This window comes from Stomoxys calcitrans, chromosome 2 (genome assembly GCF_963082655.1).
Source record: "Stomoxys calcitrans chromosome 2, idStoCalc2.1, whole genome shotgun sequence".
Taxonomy (NCBI): Eukaryota; Metazoa; Arthropoda; class Insecta; order Diptera; family Muscidae; genus Stomoxys; species Stomoxys calcitrans.
The window spans coordinates 158,342,841-158,363,239 of NC_081553.1; the positions used below are offsets into that span (position 1 = coordinate 158,342,841).

Genomic DNA, 20,399 nt, shown 5'->3' on the forward strand with positions numbered 1-20,399 from the left:
TTTGACTTTTTCGAATATTTTCATACCCTCCACCATAGGATGGGGGTATACTAATTTCGCCATTCTGTTTGCAACACCTCGAAATATGCGTCTGATACCCCATAAAGTATATATATTCTTGATCGTCATATCATTTTAAGTCGATCTAGCCATGTCCGTCCGTCCGTCTGTCTGTCTCTCGAAAGCACGCTAAATTTGAGCCTCTAGAGAGCGCAATTCTCGTCGGATTTGATTGAAATTTTGCACGTAGTGTAGCAGTAGTATCACTTCCAACAACTGTATTTAGTATGATTCAAATCGGTTCATAACCTGATATAGCTGCCATATAAACCGATCTGGGATCTCGATTTCTTGAGCCTCAAGAGGACGCAATTGTCATCCGATTTGTACAACGGCTTCTCTCATGACCTTCAACATATAAACCTATCTCCCGATTTTGCTTCTTGAGCCCCTACAATGCGCAATTCTTATCCGAACGAGCTGAAATATTACACAATTAACGGTCCGAATCGGACTATAGCTTGATATAGCTCCAATAGCATAACAGTTCTTATTCAATATTCTTTGTTTGCCTAAAAAGAGATACCGCGCATAGAACTCGACAAATGCGATCCATGGTGGAGGGTATATAAGATTCGGCCCTGCCGAACTTAGCACGCTCTTACTTGTTATTATTAATAGGGGCAAAAAATATATATTTATTATTTATAAAAACAAAAACATGATAAAATGACCTTAATTTGAATGCCTGAGTATCAACCAGGTGCAGTTTCCAGTTGTAATAGATTTAATTTCAGTAGCTACTTGCTTCTAAAACTTTTGAAAAGTAGTTTAAAATTCGATTGTTGAGAGCGGTTTAATCCGATATACATATGTATATAAAATTTTCCTTTAATTTGTATCTGCATATACAAATTGTGATGTTTTCAATTCTGGCAACTTTGCAATTTGTTTTAAATTCGAAAAAACTTATCTATTCATATATTTTCTAATGTGCAAATTATTGTTCGAAGCGTTGGGTGGAGCAGACGGTTTTGTTATTTCGCTCCGCAAGAATATTCGTAACTCGTGTTCGTAACCTCGACTGGTGGAGCGGCTGCTCCAGGCTCCACTACCCGACAGACGATCAGCAGGGTCAATCGACAGACGATTGGTCACCAATACGCTCTTAAAGAGGATGAAATAATAAAAAGCGAACCGTTCTCCGGTTTGTTGAGAGACTTGGTGCGAATGATCCTAAAACTATCACCGATAAGGAGAGAGGCTTAATTGGGCTCGGAGATTCGCTGAACGGGCTACTCCAAAGGCTATAGGTCAAGATTCGACTGAACTATGGAGAACAATAATAAGATGGGTCCAAGAACCTTTGCTAATGTCGCTAGGGGCAGTTTGGTGATGGTAGTTGTCGACAAGGGTGGAAAACAGGGCCTAGGAATAATTGGAGTGGTATAGTCAATGGAATGTTATCTGTATTCTTCGATGTCCTTGCGGAATTGCCTGAACCTCCTCCATACTTTGACGACTGCAGGAATCGGGGCAGATACAAACTAATATATATCGATGCGCCCTAAAAAAGATTGGTGAGATCTGGCCAGGTGCAGCACTGGATCTAGTCAAGAAGGAAGATATTCCTTGTCGACCAATGGCGCACGCTTGGATACCCTCAGATCCTGAATCCATACTTGGAAGACTAAGGTACTGTAATCCCCAAATTTCAACCACTGACTGGAAGAGTGGTAGATTGGATGAGGCTGATGGTGACCGGAGACATGCTGTATTCGTACTTAAGTCTGAAGGAGTTGTATCTTACGAATTCAACAAATTGAAACTGAAGGTCTATAGAAGCGGTGGGGTGGTGAATCAGTAGACGACTCAGCAGTTGATGCTGAACACTTGTCTGAGGAACTATCGACCTTAAGTCTGGCGGATTGCAGGATACTGAAAATCCCCTGCCACGATCGGAACAAGAGGGAATAGCATCGAAATGGGACTCGACAAGCCCAGTGTGGGTGAGTCATCCGTTTGGACTGGGCTTAAGGTGTGCGTCAGCGTAGATGCACGGAACTCAATAAGTACTTCTACAACAGTAGCTAGTGAACATCTTAGGAGGAATCGTCCACACCGCAAGTGTCCAGTGTCCTGAGAAAGAATGATTCCACTACTTTCTCAACTTCCCCTTGTATGCGTAAGGAAACTCATCATGACGAGATCAAAAGAATCTTGTGAGGTTGAACTACTGGCGGTGGTGGAAATTCTGAATCCTGACTATGGTCCTGCTTCTGCAGATAAATCTTCACCAGTAAGGCCGCTTCGGCACTTAAGGTCCTTCTGATGGCAGGAGGATTTGACGTGGTTCTTATCCAGGTACCATGGGCTGTGCTGAGGTATGCTTCGTGGACCACTGCAATGAGGCTAAGGGAGCTTTCTCTTTGGTCATGCGGCAGCTACAGTCACTGTGTTATCCTTGATACCGGGCAGTGCGGGTTACACCCTGCCTGAGTTGATTTTTGTTAAAAAGTATTGTACCACTATTCCTGATATAACCGAATGGAACTACGATATTCCTGGATATATAGAAGTTCCATAGACTTCTATACGAATGATTCCAAACTAGACGACCTGGTGGGCTTTGGTGGAAGAACTAGGACTGGTCATTTCGATAAGGTTACCCGAACAATGTAGTATGTATCAAGGGGAGATCCTTGCGACTGAAGAGGATCGGGAATGGCTTAGATATAATGACATAACAACAACTGACATAAACATCTTCCTAGACAGCCATGCAGTCATCAACACACTGGAGAAAGTATTTTTGAAGTCAAAAACCGCCCTCGACTGTCGCAGATCCTTCAACGAGACGGCTGAACTGTTCAAAATTCACCTGTTCTGGATGGCGGGACACAGAGATATCCCAGGGAATTACAAAGCATATAAACTTGCGAGACTAGGATCTACATTACGCATTCAATGGGAAGTGGTATCTGTTAAAAAAATGCTCAATAACTTGCTAAATATTTTAAAAAACTTTGTATTCTATATTATCTTTCAAATTAACAAGCATATAGCATACAAGTTTTTTCCAATTTTCTACAATTTGCTATTTTTTAATGAATTTAAATAACAGCAAACAAAATAATTACTACTATTATATTTATGCTTTTAAACATAAAACTAACACTTTTATATTATTAAAGCAAACGCCTCCATTGATTTTCAGAAGTTCAAACATTTTGTATGGATTCATTGAAATGTTTTACATTTGTATTCGTTATGGAGGCCACCGTAGTGCAGGATCCTGGCGAGACCATCAGAAAAAATTTTCTGCAGTGGTTTTCCCCTCCTAATGCTGGCAACATTTGTTGAGGTACTATGCAATGTAAAACTTCTCCCCAAATAGGTGTCGCACTGCAGCATGCCGTTAGGGCTCGACTATAAAAAGGAGGCCCCTTATCATTGAGCTTAAACTTGAATCGGACTGCACTCACTGATATGTGAGAAGTTAGCCCCTGTTCCTTAATGGAATGTTCATGGGCAAAACTTGCAATTTGCATGGTTGCCTATTACGGCTTGGTCATTGATTTCATATATTATTCTTTAATCTCCCAAAGGGGAGAGATACGGGCTCTTGGTCAAGAAAATGAATTACAGAAAAGAATTCGCCATGCATACAGGCGGCAAGGACGCAGACAACACACCACTGGCGGACCTTTCAGGGGCCTGGTTAGGGCCCGTCATCAGCTCCATCGTATTCAATTAAAAATAACGTAAGGCAATAGTCGGACGGAGCCGACTTAGAGCTGGCAAACTATCGATAATAGCAACATTCGATGTTTTCGACATTTCTAATAATAAATATCGATACTATCGTAAATTTCCAGTTACATATATTTCAAAAGAAAATGATAAGTAAAAACCAAGATCGATTTATATAGAAGTAATATCAATACACAGACTGAGAAAACCCAAAATTTAATGAAGTCAGTTGGAAGACATAAGAGAAATTATTGCACAAAATTATAGCCTAATCGGATGAAAATTGCGCCCTCTATAGGCGCAATGTATCTTAAATGATACTTTCAGTATCGGGTCGCTTATTTTTCTTAAATTCGGCAAGTAAGAAGTAACTATGCTGATAGTATCGATAGGGAAAATATCAATCGATATTCAGACAAAAAATAAAATGTCGATAGTGCCATCGATATTTTGCCAGCTCTATGCCGACTATATAATACCCTACTACTAAATTTGGCAATATTATAAAATGGACGCTAAGGACTTTAACAGAGGTGTTCAAATGTATAGTAAACGTTGGAGTCCTAACAGGCCACTGTAATGTCAGTACTTTGACATAAAGAAGCGGACTTTCACAGAATTTTTGGGAGTAAGATGGAGTTATAAATGGTTGGAGTTATAAATATTTATGCCACCACGCTGCAATTGCAGGGGCAAGGCACACAATTATGGGTGAACACCAATTTTCTTGTATAAATTTTCGTCAGGCACATGGTCCTTTCGCCATTCTTGACTACTGTAGACGCCTGAAATGGCAGATAAGAGGGCAATTCTCCAGCAGGTTTGGCTCCCATTATTGTCGTGGGCGTTGGTTCCCCTCCCTTCTCTTTTTCATTCTACTGTCTGGCACACAACAGAGCAAAATACGAAAACCATTTTATACAATTTTTGTTTTGGAGTTTATATTTAAGTTAAATTCTGTAATGAGAATTTAAAATGTTTTGACATTTACAGTCCAATACTCCAATGACTTGCTCCTGCTTTTTTCTGCCTATTTCTACAAAAAAAAAACCTATTATCAGTCTTATATATGAAGCTAGCTGGTATAGTGAAATATAAAAAAGACTAATGTTGGATTTGAGCTTATAGGTGTTCGCAGTATCTATGAATGATCATAAAGGTGAATTGGATAGCTTTCAGTAGTTTGTATTAGAAAACTTTCATAGTAATACATAATAAACAGTTAACTTACCTTTTTCCAATTACACGGCACATAGAACACCCAATATAATATAACTACTGTAATAAGCAGTGCGAAGTGATAATAAGATGGGAAGTTGTATCCATTTGTTGTGTCCATTTTAAAAATATTTTGAATTAATGTTTTTTGCAGAAAACATAACACCATTTTCTGTAAAAAAAATATTTTTTAACTTATGACAGTACACACACACTGATATCTATATAAAGTAACTGTCCCGGTATGCTTCGCTACACCCGACTACACTGAAAAGGTAGGTTTACTTGGCTAATAGCAAAACTAGCACTGCTTTGACTAACACATGACCATTTCAAGTGTTAGTTTTATACTAACAATTTGTTTACAAATGTTGTATTACTAGAATACATGAAAATCATACAACGAATCTAGAACGAGATACCAACGAAGTGATATCTCCACTCGTTCTTATCTCTAAATGTTATAAGTACATATGCACTGCACATACGGTGACACATGCCACAAACTTGCGTTTTATTGCATACAGGGTGGCTGATGAATATTGCTACAATGATGAATATTGCTACATTTTTTTTTCGGTGTATGGAATACATTTTTCTTTTATTCATGTTAAATTAAATTATTAAATTAATTATTAAATTATTATTAATTAAATTAATTAATTAATTAATTAAATTAATTATTAAATTATTATTATTAAATAGAAAAAAAGTTATTACATTTTTTTTTGGTAGCGGCTTTCATCAGCCACCCTGTAGATGTAAACGGGCAATCGTAATCGCAATATGATAATGTGCAATAGTATTTGTATATTTGCCCACCACTGACGTAGACCAAAGACCGCAAACAGGACCGCAATACATAACCTTCAAAGAAGCCGGTTGTTTTTTTGTGCAGCTCCAACTGTTTCGCATGTTAAGGGCGATAGAATAAATCTCGCAAACCGTTTTTACTGAAATTTGGATCCGTGTACCGTATATATTCAATGACGAAGAAGGCAAAGTGAAACAATCGGAGGTTAAGCAGCAATTTCACATTAATTTAATCCAATTATTCGCGGAATGAGTTAGAAATTCATTGGAAGTACTCCAGCCCAACTAGTACTACAATAAGCATTCAACAAACATCAGCTGCGCTCTTTCCTCAAACCTGCTGTTCGTAAGTCTATTATATCGTAATCGATTACATTGTAATTGTGGAATCATATGGTATTTTACAACCTTTTATTTGGAACTTATTTCGCGCCTAAAAATATGCCAACAATTTGATCACATAATTTCTGTTGTAACTGGCCTATTGCGATTATTCGATTTTATCGTATAAACTGTTATCGAAACGGATGGATAACAATAGTCATACACCCAATATTCATACACCCAAGAGGAAATTATCTGAAACTTCACCGGAAAAGAAACAAACTATTAAAAAAATGAATATTGAAACAACAGACCTTATTTCCATTATTAAAAACACTATAAATTCCAACCTCGATGAAAAACTAAAAAATCTTCCAACAAAGGACGATATCGAAGAGATTAGGAAAGAGATTACCTCGGTTAGTACACTGATAAATTCACTGCAAAATGAAAACCTCGAGCTTAAACAAAAGCTAGACGAAGTTACTAGAGAAAATAATGAAGTTAAAAGACAAATAAACTGGTTAAAATCTCAAATCAAATGTACTAAATTATTTATAAGGGGTCTCCCCACAAATAAATCAATTTATAAAGCAGTACAAAATTTAATACAAAATGACATGGGGATCAAACTAAAAATAGTAAATGTAAGAAAGATCTATGAACGATATAATATGATGTCTGCTTTAGTCGAATTAGAAAATCAAGAAGCAGTTAATGAAGTGCTGAGGAACACGAAAAAATTAGCTAATACAAGAATAACTATTGAGAGAGATATGGAGCCAATAAAACAACAAAAGAAGAAAAAACTTTTGGATATTAAACGGAAGCTTCTAGCAATAAACAAAGACCATAAAATTGTTGTAAGGGAAGACAGAATGAGAGTTAAGGATAAATGGTTCATGCTGAATAATAATTTTAAACTGGTTGCAGGCAAATATGATGGAATTGATGAACTGGAAAAAATATATGGCGAACAAATTAAAGAGCTGACAATTCATCTAAGCGGGAATCTAAGGGAATCAAAAAACTGAAATCAAATAATTCATTATCAATCAACAACGAAAAAAATCAAGTTACTACACACATATCTATTATTTCATACAATGTAAATGGATTGGAAAACAAATATATTTACCCATCATTCTTTGAGTACATAAAAACCCATGACATATTTATACTAATCGAAACACATTTAACTGAAGATAAATACGAGTCTGTAAAAAAATATTTTCAAGGATTTACTTTGAATTTTGAAGCAGCAAAGCGTTTTAGCAGATATGGTAGAGCAACAGGAGGTCTTATACTCGGCGTAAACACACGATTGAAGTGCATGGGAATATCTTCATATACATTTAGGATTGAAGAAGCAAACCTGCTTAAAATTGCAACTAGTGAGGTTTGTTTTACATTAGTACCGTCCTATTTCAGACCAGCGTGTTGGGATATGCAATTTGAATGTATCTCAAACCTGTTTCTATATAATGATGTTGTAAACCCAATTGTAATGGGAGATCTAAATGCCAGAATCGGAGAGTTTAAACAGGAGATTGATGATTCGTTTATTTTAACTTTTCAATCGGGTCTAGAAAGTAGAAATTCAAAAGACAAGATAATCAACCGCCAAGGAAGGCAAGTAATAGAATTCATGACTGATAATAACATGCTAATTCTAAACGGAAGAACTAAAGGAGATGAAGTTGGAAACTTTACTTTTATAAGTACAATTGGAGAATCAGTTATAGATATATGTGGAGTATGTCATGAACTTTTAAATAATGTGGAACTTTTTAAGGTTGATAACAAGGCTTGGTCTGATCATATGCCCATAATAATAAATATAGCAGTCAAAGGAGTTACCCCCAAAACAAAAACCATGAATCTTTTACCAAAAATTCAATGGATGGATAACCGGAAAAGGGAATATCAAGAAAGATTGTCGATTGAGACAAACAAAATTGGAAACATGGAATGTATAAAGTTAAGCGACTTAACGGAAGTGATAAAGGCTTCGGTTGGGAAAGCTGAGCGGCCTTCGAAGAATTATGTCCCGAAACAACAGTGGTATGATTCAAGATGCAACAAAGCACGAGAAAAGTGCTTTAGGTTGTTAAACACATATAGAAAAACTGGTGAGATTGAAGAAAAAAACAAATATTTAGAGGCTCAAAAACATTATAAGATTATTTGTAAAAATAGCCAAGAAAACTATTTTCATAATGTGATTGAAAAGATTCACACGGCAAATAACTCGAAAGAATGGTGGCGTTGGATAAGGGAAGTCCGAAATCAAAAATTTCAAATTGGCAGTAACGTAACGGCAGATGAATTTAAAAACTACTTTATGCACCTATTAAATCCAATTCAAGTTGTTGCCCCTATTCAATATGCACCTCCCTTTAGATTAAACCAATATTTAGATGAACCTATATCAATAGCTGAGTTAAGAGAAACACTGCGTAAGATGAAAAACAACAAAGCTCCAGGCGAGGATAGAGTGCCTTATGAGTTCTTTGTGAATGCAACGGATGAATTCCAGAATATATTGTTAACAAAGTATAATAAGATACTAGATGGTGAAAGCGTTGATGAGTCATTTAGTAAATCTATTATATATCCAATATATAAAAAAGGGAATTGTGAACAACCCAATAATTACAGAGGAATTGCTTTCTCAAACTGTATTGCAAAGATAATGATGGGGATTCTTAACGAGCGTTTATGGAAATGGGTAGAATCTGAGAATGTTTTGAATGAATTTCAAGCAGGATTTAGACGAGGCTACTCCTCATACGATAATATATACAACTTGTCTGCAATAGTAAGTCTTAAACTAGACGAAAAGAAGAAAGTCTATGCATATTTTGTAGACTTTTCCGCTGCTTTTGACAATGTGTCCAGACAAGCCCTAATTTATAAATTATTTGAACTGGGTGTCTCCTATAAATTTGCTAAGCTTGTAGAGAACTTATACGCTAATACACAGTACGCTGTATGGACGGGGGAGGAATTGTCCGCATATTTTCAAACTAAGGCTGGCGTAAAACAGGGATGTTTGCTCTCACCCTTATTATTTGCTTTATACATCAATGATTTGCATGATAGCCTGGAGGGAGGACTGCAGTGTAATGGTATTAATCTGAGGATTTTACTATACGCAGATGATATTGTGATTATCTCTGATGATATAGAAACAATGCAAAGCATGATTTACAACTTAGAAATCTATTGCAAAAAATGGAACCTTTCAGTCAATATGGCAAAATCGCAGATGCTAATTTTTAGAAGAGGTGGAAGATTAAGCTCTCTCGAAAAGTGGTGGTATAAAGGGGAAGAAATTAAAATTACCTCTGAATTTAATTATTTGGGAGTAATTTTTACTCCAAAGCTGAGTTTTCAAAAACATGTAGAAAAGAGAAATCTGCAAGCAAAGATTGCTCTTAATACGACCTGGAATCACATAATGAAGGAGAACCGAATCAGTCTACGTATGAAATGGAAGGTGTACTTAGCCGTTTGTAGAGCAATACAGAGCTATGCATCTCAAATATGGGGCTTTAGACATTTTGATGAAGTAGACAAACTTCAACGCTTTTTTATGAAAAAAATTTTACGGCTGCCGAAAAATACGCCAAATTATGTACTGATGTTGGAAACTGCTGCTGAAGAAAGCCATATATATACGATGGGATTACATTTGAAATATATAAATAACGTTTTACTACATTACCATGATAATCGGTTGCCAAAGATGCTAACGAGAGCATTAATAGAAAGGAATTCGTTTTGGGTGAAAGATTTGAGAAATATAGCAAGAGATCTAAACATCAATTGGCCTGAATTGCCGAATATTTTCGTCCAATGGAAAACTTTCAGCATTGAACTGCTAACGGCTTTAAAATTGAGAAACATCTATGGTAATATTCGAAATAAAAACTCAACAGAACGGTTTTACAAACATCTGGACTATAATAAGGGGCTTTCATATATAACAGATGAGAATCCGTTAGATAACATCATATGGATTCTAAAGGCGCGAGGTGGAATGCTTAACTTAAACGGCAATTTATATGGTGTGGAAGATAACCATAAATTATGTAACCTTTGCAATATGCGGGCTATCGAAAATATCCAACATTTCGTAGGTGTATGCCCAGTGCTAAAAGAATTTCGAATTTTGTACTTTGGCAAAATAGTACTAGCTGATCATGAAATGATCAATATATTGAATGGACAACGACAGGATGATTGGAGCAATTTGATTAAATACATAAAATGTGCAATGAATTATAGGCACTATTTGATACAAGAATTAAACTAAACACAAATGTGACAGACGTTTAATGCAAAAAAAACATTGTCTAAGTTTAACTATCTTTATTAAAGTTAATCAAAAAAAAAAAATACAAGCAATGAATATTATACTTATATAGTTGAATTTTGTTTAATAAAGATCTAATCTAATCTAAAAAAAAAAAAAAAACAGGTGATATGAAATAAGCATGTGGTGTCTATCAAGTACGAACGCCTCATTTCCCATGGTCTAAATGGATTTTGTTTTGAACATTCTACCGGGTGCATGAGTCTACGTAGTGGACTGTATTTTTATTGATGAAAATTCCCGCGCACGTTCTTACTATTTTATATGTCCATGTTCTTCAACACTATGCGGTGCACATAAATTTATCATAGTTTCTTTATAATTAATTTAAAATTTTCTTTTTTTTTTATTATTTTAGTCTGCTTACGGCTATCTTAGATAAATTAAACTTAACAAATATTTAATGCTTGAACTTATTGTTAGGTTAGGTTAGGTTCCGCCCAAGGCCATATACCTGAGCCAGTAATCGGCTTGTTGTGCGCTCTTAAAACTATAAGGTAACCTCTTAAAAGAAAATTTAAGTCGGGAATTCCATGCTACTAACGAAATCCTAATTTTTTCCCATACCACGCCCCTTAATTGGTTTATATCCAGCATTGTGTTCCCACCTAAGTGCCGGTGTCTGTTACATTTAGAATGGTGGAAACAACATCAGACTTAAAACAAAGGTATTGGGGAAAAAAGTACGTACGAATCTGAAATCAGAATTTGGGGTTGAATGCGTAGTAAGTGCGGACCACCACACCACCTCACACATTCCGTGATCGCCCGAATCTCCGCCTGTAGGACCGTAATATGGTCAGACAGTCCGAAATACTCAGTCTTTGGGTTCTCAATGTGGACCCACAGTCCCTCTCTGTTCTCTAGCTGTGATCCATTCGACTAACATCGTAATCCAGATGGCAATACAACCGTAGCGCAGAGGTTAGCATGTCCGCCTATGACGCTGAACGCCTGGGTTCGAATACTGGCGAGACCATCAGAAGAAAATTTCTGCGGTGGTTTTCCCTCCTAATGCCGGCTACATTTATGAGGTACTATGCCATGTAAAACTTCTCTCCAAAGAGGTATCGCACTGCAGCACGCCGTTCGGACTCGACTATAAAAAGGAGGCCCTTTCTCATTGAGCTTAAACCTAAATCGGACTGCACTCATTAGTTTGCCGATGTTCATTAGTGGAATGTTCATATGCAAAATTTGAAATTTGCAATAAAAGGGTTCCGTCAATCCAAGACTGCCGCTGGCAGCAGTGCCTCGCAATCGACCTCAAATGTCATTTCAGGTATCCGATCGGAAACATCTTCCCTCCCTTCCAGGTTTCCTATCGTCGCCTCGACTATACCTCGATGGTATAACCTGCTCCTATACCCAGAAAACAGATTCGCTGCCTCAACGAATTTTTTTGCCGCAACTTTGCTGGTGTGACAACCAACATTGGTGTTGAGGTATTGTCTAGTTAATGTTATGATACCAAAAATAAAAACTGCTTTAAGCGGGCGTCGTCTTTAGGGTGCGCTGCGCTTATACGTTCTTTTCTGCTTGCTGCCGCTCTCCCTTGGATTTTTCTCTCTCGACTTATTACGCTTTAAAATTAATTCTATTAGTTTTGTCGATGGTGGAGGCAAGATCTGAACTCATGATGCCATGTTCTAGCCTACTGACATGTCTCTAGCCTACTGACATAATTTTCCTAATGATGATACAGGGCAATAAGTATATCTGTACAGTAATAAGTTTCTCAATTAATATATATATATTAATAGAACCCCGGTATGGCAATTAGCAAAACTACCGGTAGGATAATTAGCAAAACTACGGTAAGGGTGTTGTGCTAACTCTCTATTTGTACTGCAGAAATTAAAACGTTGTTCATACAATTGGCAGAAACAAAATAAATTTATTTTTTATGGAAATTAGTGATAGATCTGATATATCGGTATGTAGCATCTTCTTTTAAACTTATTAATTGTATTGTCGTTAAGATAGCTACTGAACTATGGAAATAATCAAACTGTGGTTCAAACAATTGAAACTGCTTTGACATTATTATCTTATTGTTCTTATAATATAATTCCAACCAATGATTTCTCTGGATGTATCCTCTATCCATTCTCCCATCGCCTTAAGTCTCATAGCCGCAAAAGCTGCCTCAAATGTTCTCTGAACCTGTTGAATTATCCTAACGTTGACCTATTTCTCCATCGCAGTCCCCCAAACTACTGAGGCGTAAGTATGTATTGCTCTAATCACGCTCATGAAGAGCCAGTAGTGGATTATCCTCGGATTCAGGCCCCATTCGAGTCTACGGCTCGTCCACATAGTGCACAACATCTGTGAGCCCTCTTGGCACGCTCCTTAATATGACACTTTCTATTCAGTTTCCTGTCCAAGATTTGACCTTGTCAGATATCGAAACCGTTCTATTGAGGAAACGTGGTGCGTTAAATTGGCTCACCTTTGTCTTCCTCGTGAATAGGCATATTTCAGTTTCTCTGAGTTGACATTGATACTTCTAAATCAGTCGTATGCCATCTGAAGAATCCTTTCCGTCCTTCTGCATAGCCGGTTCGGATCCTTAACCCTAAGAAGTATTATTACATCGTCTGAATAGGATACGGTTTCAAATCTCTCCTACATCAACATCCGTTATAAGTAATTTATGGTGGCCACCCATAGGAGTGGCAATAAAATTCCCCCTGTGGCGTGCCCTGTGCCACTCTCTCCCTTACATTCATGTCATGGGATTCACAAATTATTCCTCCTGTTCATATGCGTTGCATATGCTTTATCCTAAATGCAAATGCAAATTTTGCCCATGGACATTCCACTAAGGAACAGGGGCTAACTTCTCACATATCAATGAGTGCAGTCCGATTCAAGTTTAAGCTCAATGATAAGGGGCTTCCTTTTTATAGCCGAGTCCGAACGGCGTGCCGCAGTGCGACACCTCTTTGGAGAGAAGTTTTATATGGCATAGTACCTCACAAATGTTGCCAGCATTAGGAGGGGAAAACCACCGCTGATTTCTTTTGTTTGTTTTTTCTGATAGTCTCGCCAGGATTCGAACCCAGGCGTTCAGCGCCATAGGCGGACATGCTAACCACTGCGCTACGGTGGCCTCCTATGCTTTATCCAGTCTCTAAAAATCAGGATTGGATCAGTGTGTCGGTCCGCACATTGTTAAAAGCCACCTCGTGTTAATGCATGTACGTCTTGGAATCAAAGGATTCTTCTATTTTATGCACAACCTCGTGCAGGGTAGTGTACACCGACCTTCCCTTGCTATGTCAAGGGAGGGTCGGTGGCATGCTGTTTATGTTTAAGGAGTTTGCTGGATGTCCTACCCTTTATCATGACATCCACAATACGTTCCATGCATTGAGTAGAAACGACGTAAGGCTTATCACCTATAGAAAAGTTGATACCAAACGTGCTCATTTAAGTACCTTACGGTTTTGATAGTAAAGCAACACCGTATGGTACGAAAACAATACCGGATGGTATGGATGAAACATAAAATGATTAGTACCGTTTGGTACTAGTCTTATTAACGAACTGGTATTGGTTTTAATACCAATTTGTTATTGGTTTTAGCACCAGGCCGTTATTGGACTTAGTACCAAACCGTTCAACCCCCTAATGAACAAAAAAACAGAACAATTGAAAATATTTTTAATCTAATTTTATTTTGATTATTTATGTCAATAATTACAAAAAGTAATGTTACACCGTGACCAACCTCAATTCTTTGTATTCAGCAATTTATTCCATATCCATCGATTCCCAAAAGAGGTATTCGTATGAATACACCAACACAGCATCGTTTTCCCCATAAGAGACCATCATGCTTTTGATGTAGAATATCCTTAGAATATGTACTATTTTCCTTTTTACCACTGTCGAGTATTTGAGCAGGTTTTTACGCACTCAAATTGCATTAAAATATTTTATTTATTTGTTTAACAAAAATTTTATAATGGCGTCAATAATTTAAGTACAAAGCTCAACAACACTTCTGGCGCGATGACAAGAATGTGAAACGTCACGCCGTAAATTCTTAATAGCCTCCTTTGTCTGGTATTGAATTCATACCAAATGGTATCACAAATCTTTGTCAATGACGCGAACAAAATAATACCAGGCGGTATTGGCAAAGTACCATCATTTTTCTGTCAGTGTAGGTCTTTAAGCCTTTGGTGTCGCATAACTTGCCTTGCCGGGCTAGGGTATAAAAACCACCCTAGCCTCCTGCCAGGTTTTCGGAGTATATGCAAGTGCTAGGAAAGCTGTGAAAATACAGGCCAGATGGGACGCCTAATAGTCCGCCTCTTTCTGTAGTAACGCCGGAAATATTACATCAGGTCGGGGCGAATTAAATGGTTTGAAGCTCCTCAAGGCTTCCCTTACCATAACAATTTCAAAATCATTTTATTTTATTTCGCCTCAGGGGGCGTGGTTGGGATCCTCGGTCTCTTCCGTCGTATAAATACAGATTAAACTTAATTGAATTACCTGAATTAAAAAGCCGAAGTACAATGCTAAATATTACTTTCCTTCCCAAAATTATGCAAGGCAAAATAAACTCAGATTTCATTTAGAATAGAATTTATATAAATGTTCCTTTTAGATCACCCCGTAACTATCAGCTGCTTCGATTAAGTCATTTTACATCGAACTATGCAAACAATGACCCTTTCCGACGCCTCCTGGATAAATTTAATAATTAGTATAATCTTTTTCATATCTCTGAAAAACGTGATTCTGTTAAGAGAAAGTTAATACTACACCTTAATACATAGCTTTCGTTTTTTCATTTAATCTAAAATTTTGTATATACTTGTATTGTATATATTGGGTTGCCCAAAAAGTAATTGCGGATTTTTTAAAAGAAAGTAAATGCATTTTTAATAAAACTTAGAATGAACTTTAATCAAATAAACTTCTTTTACACTTTTTTTCTAAAGCAAGCTAAAAGTAACAGCTGATAACTGACAGAAGAAAGAATGCAATTACAGAGTCACAAGCTGTGAAAAAATTTGTCAACGCCGACTATATGAAAAATCAGCAATTACTTTTTGGGCAACTCAATATATTTAGTTTATAATTTAGTCTGTTAGTATTATGTAATCTATAGATTTCAGAATAAAAATAAATAAATTCTGTAATGATAAGACTACGATCAATCTCATTATTCCCAGATTCCAGTACCTAAATGAGTCCCGTAGTATCACGTGGAAAGTGCGTTTTCATCAAAAGCGTCAACATGTCCTCCGTTGTCTCTGTTCTCTCTACCATGTCGTTTACTAACGTTTCAGTTTGGACATGGGTTTTTGAGAGAAAATTTTTCATCTTGGCGTCGTCATTAACGCTATCGACCTGGTCGCAGAAAAGCTTCCAGGAGGCACCTTTTGCCGCTCTAGTAATCATATTGTACTCCTTGAGCCGTGTGTAATACACATCCCAGTAAACTTCCGTTTTTTTACGACTTGCTCTGTTATAAAGTCTGCGGCCCTCTTTCCCAATATTGCGACATCTATCTTCGAAAGACCCCACTAGTGCAGTCGTAATCCAGTTGGCATTGTCGTCAATGTCTTCTATGCTTGGAAAATCTAAAAAATATTGCCCAAGTCTTCTTCTGATCAGTCTTCGGAATATTTTTCAGTTGGTTTTATTACAGAAGCTTATCGGATTCGGCACTGGTCGTTCTATTGTAACTCTAATGTATCGATGGTCAGAGAAGGAATGCTCCATGAAGACCCTCCAATCCTGAACCTCATTGATACGATTTTCCAAACATATTGTCACATGTAAAACCTCCTCCCTAATCCTGTTAACAAAGGTAGCGGCATTACCAATATTAGTTGTTATTAGGTCGTTAGTATTCAAGAATTCTCCTATTCCTTTAGTCTTAACCAAACTTGTCACGGGGACTTGATCAATGCCCACCACAAGGAGAGTTCGTTCCGTCTTCTCCTCCCTGTGGAAGACCTCCCATTTGTCTGCTACCAAAACTTTTTTTTGCTTGCCTAAGAATCCCAGCATGCGTTCCGTCAGAAATTGTCTAATCCATCCCTTGATGAAGACCGTTGCATTTGTGTGCTGGGGGATGTCCATTTTTCTCACTAAGTCGAGCTTTGCTTAAATAGAGAGTGTGCATACTTCATACGAGCTTATTGACGGTATCAATACATTCTTTTGACGCAAAGTGCAACGCATAGATACCCCCTCCATGCTCACAGCTCATCATTTATATGGGTGGACCCTCTTCAGAGTTCCACTCACGTTCGGGACCGATGATCTGGTTGAATCCTACCGAACGCACTGCTTCCTTGCCACTCTGGCGTAAGAGGGCAGGTCCTTGCCTTTCTCAGCGACCCTCTTCCACTTCTGTTATGCTTGTGTTGTCCTTTTGGAAGTTATAGTCCTCCATGAAGACTCAGGGGCTGTGCTCGCTTCCTTCGATCGTGTTTCAACTTTGTCTCCCTCCGCATCAAACTCTCTGGAGTCTCCATTGAGGGCTGGCTTGGTCCTCCCAGAGTACTTGAAAGCGGTGAGCTCTTTTTCAGAATTTTAGCAGTGTTATGCTCTGCGGGAGATCTGGTTCTCTTTCCAGCTTCCGTAGAAGTGCCTAATGTGTCAGTTTCATCCCTTCAAGCATCCTTTCTTTCCGCCTGATTGCGCTGCCACTGAATACACCTCTGTCTCCTTCGTCGTATCCCAGATTGATTTTTTTGTCTTCTTGTGAGCTTAGCGAAGCCATCGCTCACTACTGCCGTCATTCCCCTGTCCTTATCTTTCGATGCGGCTGCGATAACGGTTTCATTGACACTGTCGCTGTCTGAATCTGAATCGGAAACACTTATTTTACTTAAAGGCTGGGGACGAAGTGCGCATCCCTCTGGTTTACCCTTCTCTTCCCCATTTTTTAGTCTGGCGACTGGAGGAGGGGAGGACAACAGCTAAGGTCCGATACCACCACCGCAGCTGTTGAGACTTTGGAGTCCATTTTTAGCCTACTCCCGAAAGGCGATATACAGCTATGAAATTTTTCTTTGAAGACCCAAATGAAATTATATCGACTATGGTCAAAGGTTACTTACTTAAATCTTGATAAAATAAAATATTAAAAATTAGTTACTATATTGAATGTAGTTACTTAACTTAACTTATTGATAGATACTAAAGTAATTGATAGGTATTGGACCGTCGCTTCCTTACTTTAGCTATTAAACAATTTTCGTCTATTTTTGTATATCGTGATTTTTTACCATCCCCCATGGGCAAAGAGCAACTCCCATTTTTATCGATAGTATCAATCGAATATGGACCCTTGGTTAAATAATCCAATTTATGACCGGCATAATTCTCCATTTATACGAAATTCCCTATTTAGAGAGTTAACCATATTGGGATTTACACTAACACTTTGACTTCAAAAAGATTTTGGCTGCTCGTTGTTCGACATTCCACTACGCCATCGCCAACCGGAATAAGGGGGATTTTTTAGCAAAAAGGTTCATGTTTTATACGCAACTTAATCCAATGAAATAAAAAATTGTTTAGTAATGTGAAAATCGTCAATTATTTATTTTTATTAAAACAGTTAAAACATTATTTAAAAGAAATGACAAATTACAAATGAATGGTTTATTGAGTTAGTAACCACTTTAATTGGATTTTTGAGCTAATCATAAATCCAAATTGCAAAATTGTTAATCTATAATACAATTTTCTTTATATGTCCGATTTCACCAAATTTTTTAATAGAATGTACAAATTTCTTAATTGAACATAGTTTTTGTGTGGTTTTTATCTCTAAATAAAATGTTTTTGTTATAATTTTAAAGTTAAATAAATTTATTATGAAACATTTTGCCCTGAAATAGAGCAATGCAGAAAAAGCCGTATGAGAACAAATAGAATAGATAAATGCCGAACGCAACAAAATGGAGGATATTGTGGAATGTAAATATGGTATTTCTAAATACATATTATTAATATTATCTTTTAATATTTTAATATCCGTAAATAGATTATATTGACTTGGGCGCTGAGGATGGAATATAACACATGTGGATCTAGATTTCATGGTATTTCACGCAAAATGGTATTTATAACGATTCATTTTAAATATGTATGTATATAAATTATATTGTTTACAATACTCTTTACAGACGGTGTCACCGACAGCAAAAAAAGACTCAAAATGGAATCGACAATTTTTCTATTTTTCTAGAAGCCATTAAAAAAAATAGGTATATTCACCCTTATTCCCGTTGTCGAAGGCGAAAATCGGCAGCAGTCGTAGTCGAAGGCGTATTTCGAACAAACCCAATGTAGTTTCGAATTCAATTAACTTATATATCGATCGTTTTCGTCAAATTCGACTTACGTGATACCAAAAATGTGAACAAATTTTCGTCTTCAACAACCATAATACCATTTTGTAAAAATTTCGACATTCGATTACGCCAACGACAACCGGAATAAGGGGAATTTTTAGCAATATTTTTCATGTTTTATACTCAAGTTAATCCAATGAAAAAAAAGTTAGTAACGTGGAAAATATCAATTAATTATTTTTATTAAAACAGTTAAAACATTATTTAAAAGAAATGGCAAATGAATGGTTTATTGAGTTAATAACCACTTTAATTGGATTTTTAAGCTAATCATAAATCCAAATTGCAAAATTGTTAATCTATAATACAATTTACTTTATTGGTGCGACTTCAGCAAATTTTTAATTGAGTTTAAAAATGTCTTAATCGAATGTAGTTTTTTATTCTTTCTGTCCATATAAATGAAAGAAAGAGTGGACTAAGATAAAATAATGATACATTTATATTGAAACTTCACTTTCCTCTGGTGATAGATTTATTCACGAGTCATGTATTTTACGGCTAGGCAATGCTCTATGCCATGAAGGACCAATTATTTTTATTAGCTAATGCCAAATACATTACATAGTTCGCCACCAAGTCCAGATCTAGAGATAATTCAAGCAAAAAAGCTGTAATTTATTGACAAGAGCTTAAAAAGACATAATGGTGGAAACTGAAGCTTAAAATAAAATATCCCAATTTATTTTAATAAAACTATTGTAAAATCCACTCCAAACGATCGCCAAAAGTAACGCTCACTCTTCTTAGCTCAATTTTCTATTAATTTGGTCACAAAATATATTATATTTTATTTATGCTCATAATAGAACCAAGAAGGAAAGACAAAAGTCGGGCGGTGCCGACTTTATAATACCCTTCCTCTATACTATAAGTACAATGTGGAAGCTATATCCAACTCTAAGCCAATTTTGAGGGTCCTCGGCGAATGTCTTCAGATGGGTTATTAAACCATCCGTATCAAAAAATACAAATGCAAATTTTGCCCATGAACATTCCACTAAGGAACAGGGGCAAACTTCTCACATATCAATGAGTGCAGTCCGATTTTAGTTTTAAGCTCGATGATAAGGGGCCTCCTTTTTACAGCCGAGTCCGAACGGCGTGCCGCAGTGGACCTCTTTGGAGAGAAGTTTTACATTGCATAGTACCTCACAAATATTGCCAGCGTTAGGAGGGGGAAACCGCCGTATCAAATTTCGAGCAAATGTGTTCACACTGTAATAACTAACAACTGTTGACAAATGATAACATTTTTGCAAACTACCCAAAATCTGACGAACATATATTTGGGAGCAATATTTTAATCTGAACCGATGTCGAGCAAACTTCTAAGATATTGTGGTAGTGGTTGAGGAAAGCGATGAACAAAATGTTTCCAAGATTGGACAATAAATGTGCCTGCAGGGGCTCTTGGAGTGAAAATCGGGCAATACACATATATGGCAGCTAAATCTGGACTGATTTCTATGAAATTCAGCAGTAACGTCGAGAGCAGTAGTAACGAA

The 20,399-nt window shown here is 36.9% G+C and overlaps 1 protein-coding gene across 1 annotated transcript in view; it reads right to left on the reverse strand.

Moving 5' to 3' along the window:
* LOC106084232 (cholesterol 7-desaturase nvd) overlaps positions 1 to 20,399 on the reverse strand; it is a 79,924-nt gene that overhangs the window by 46,312 nt on the left and 13,213 nt on the right. Inside the window, exon 2 of the mRNA XM_013247789.2 lies at positions 4,985 to 5,143. Coding sequence (XP_013103243.1) covers positions 4,985 to 5,140 — 156 coding nt within the window. The 5' untranslated portion in view covers positions 5,141 to 5,143. The remainder of the gene's footprint in view (positions 1 to 4,984; positions 5,144 to 20,399) is intronic.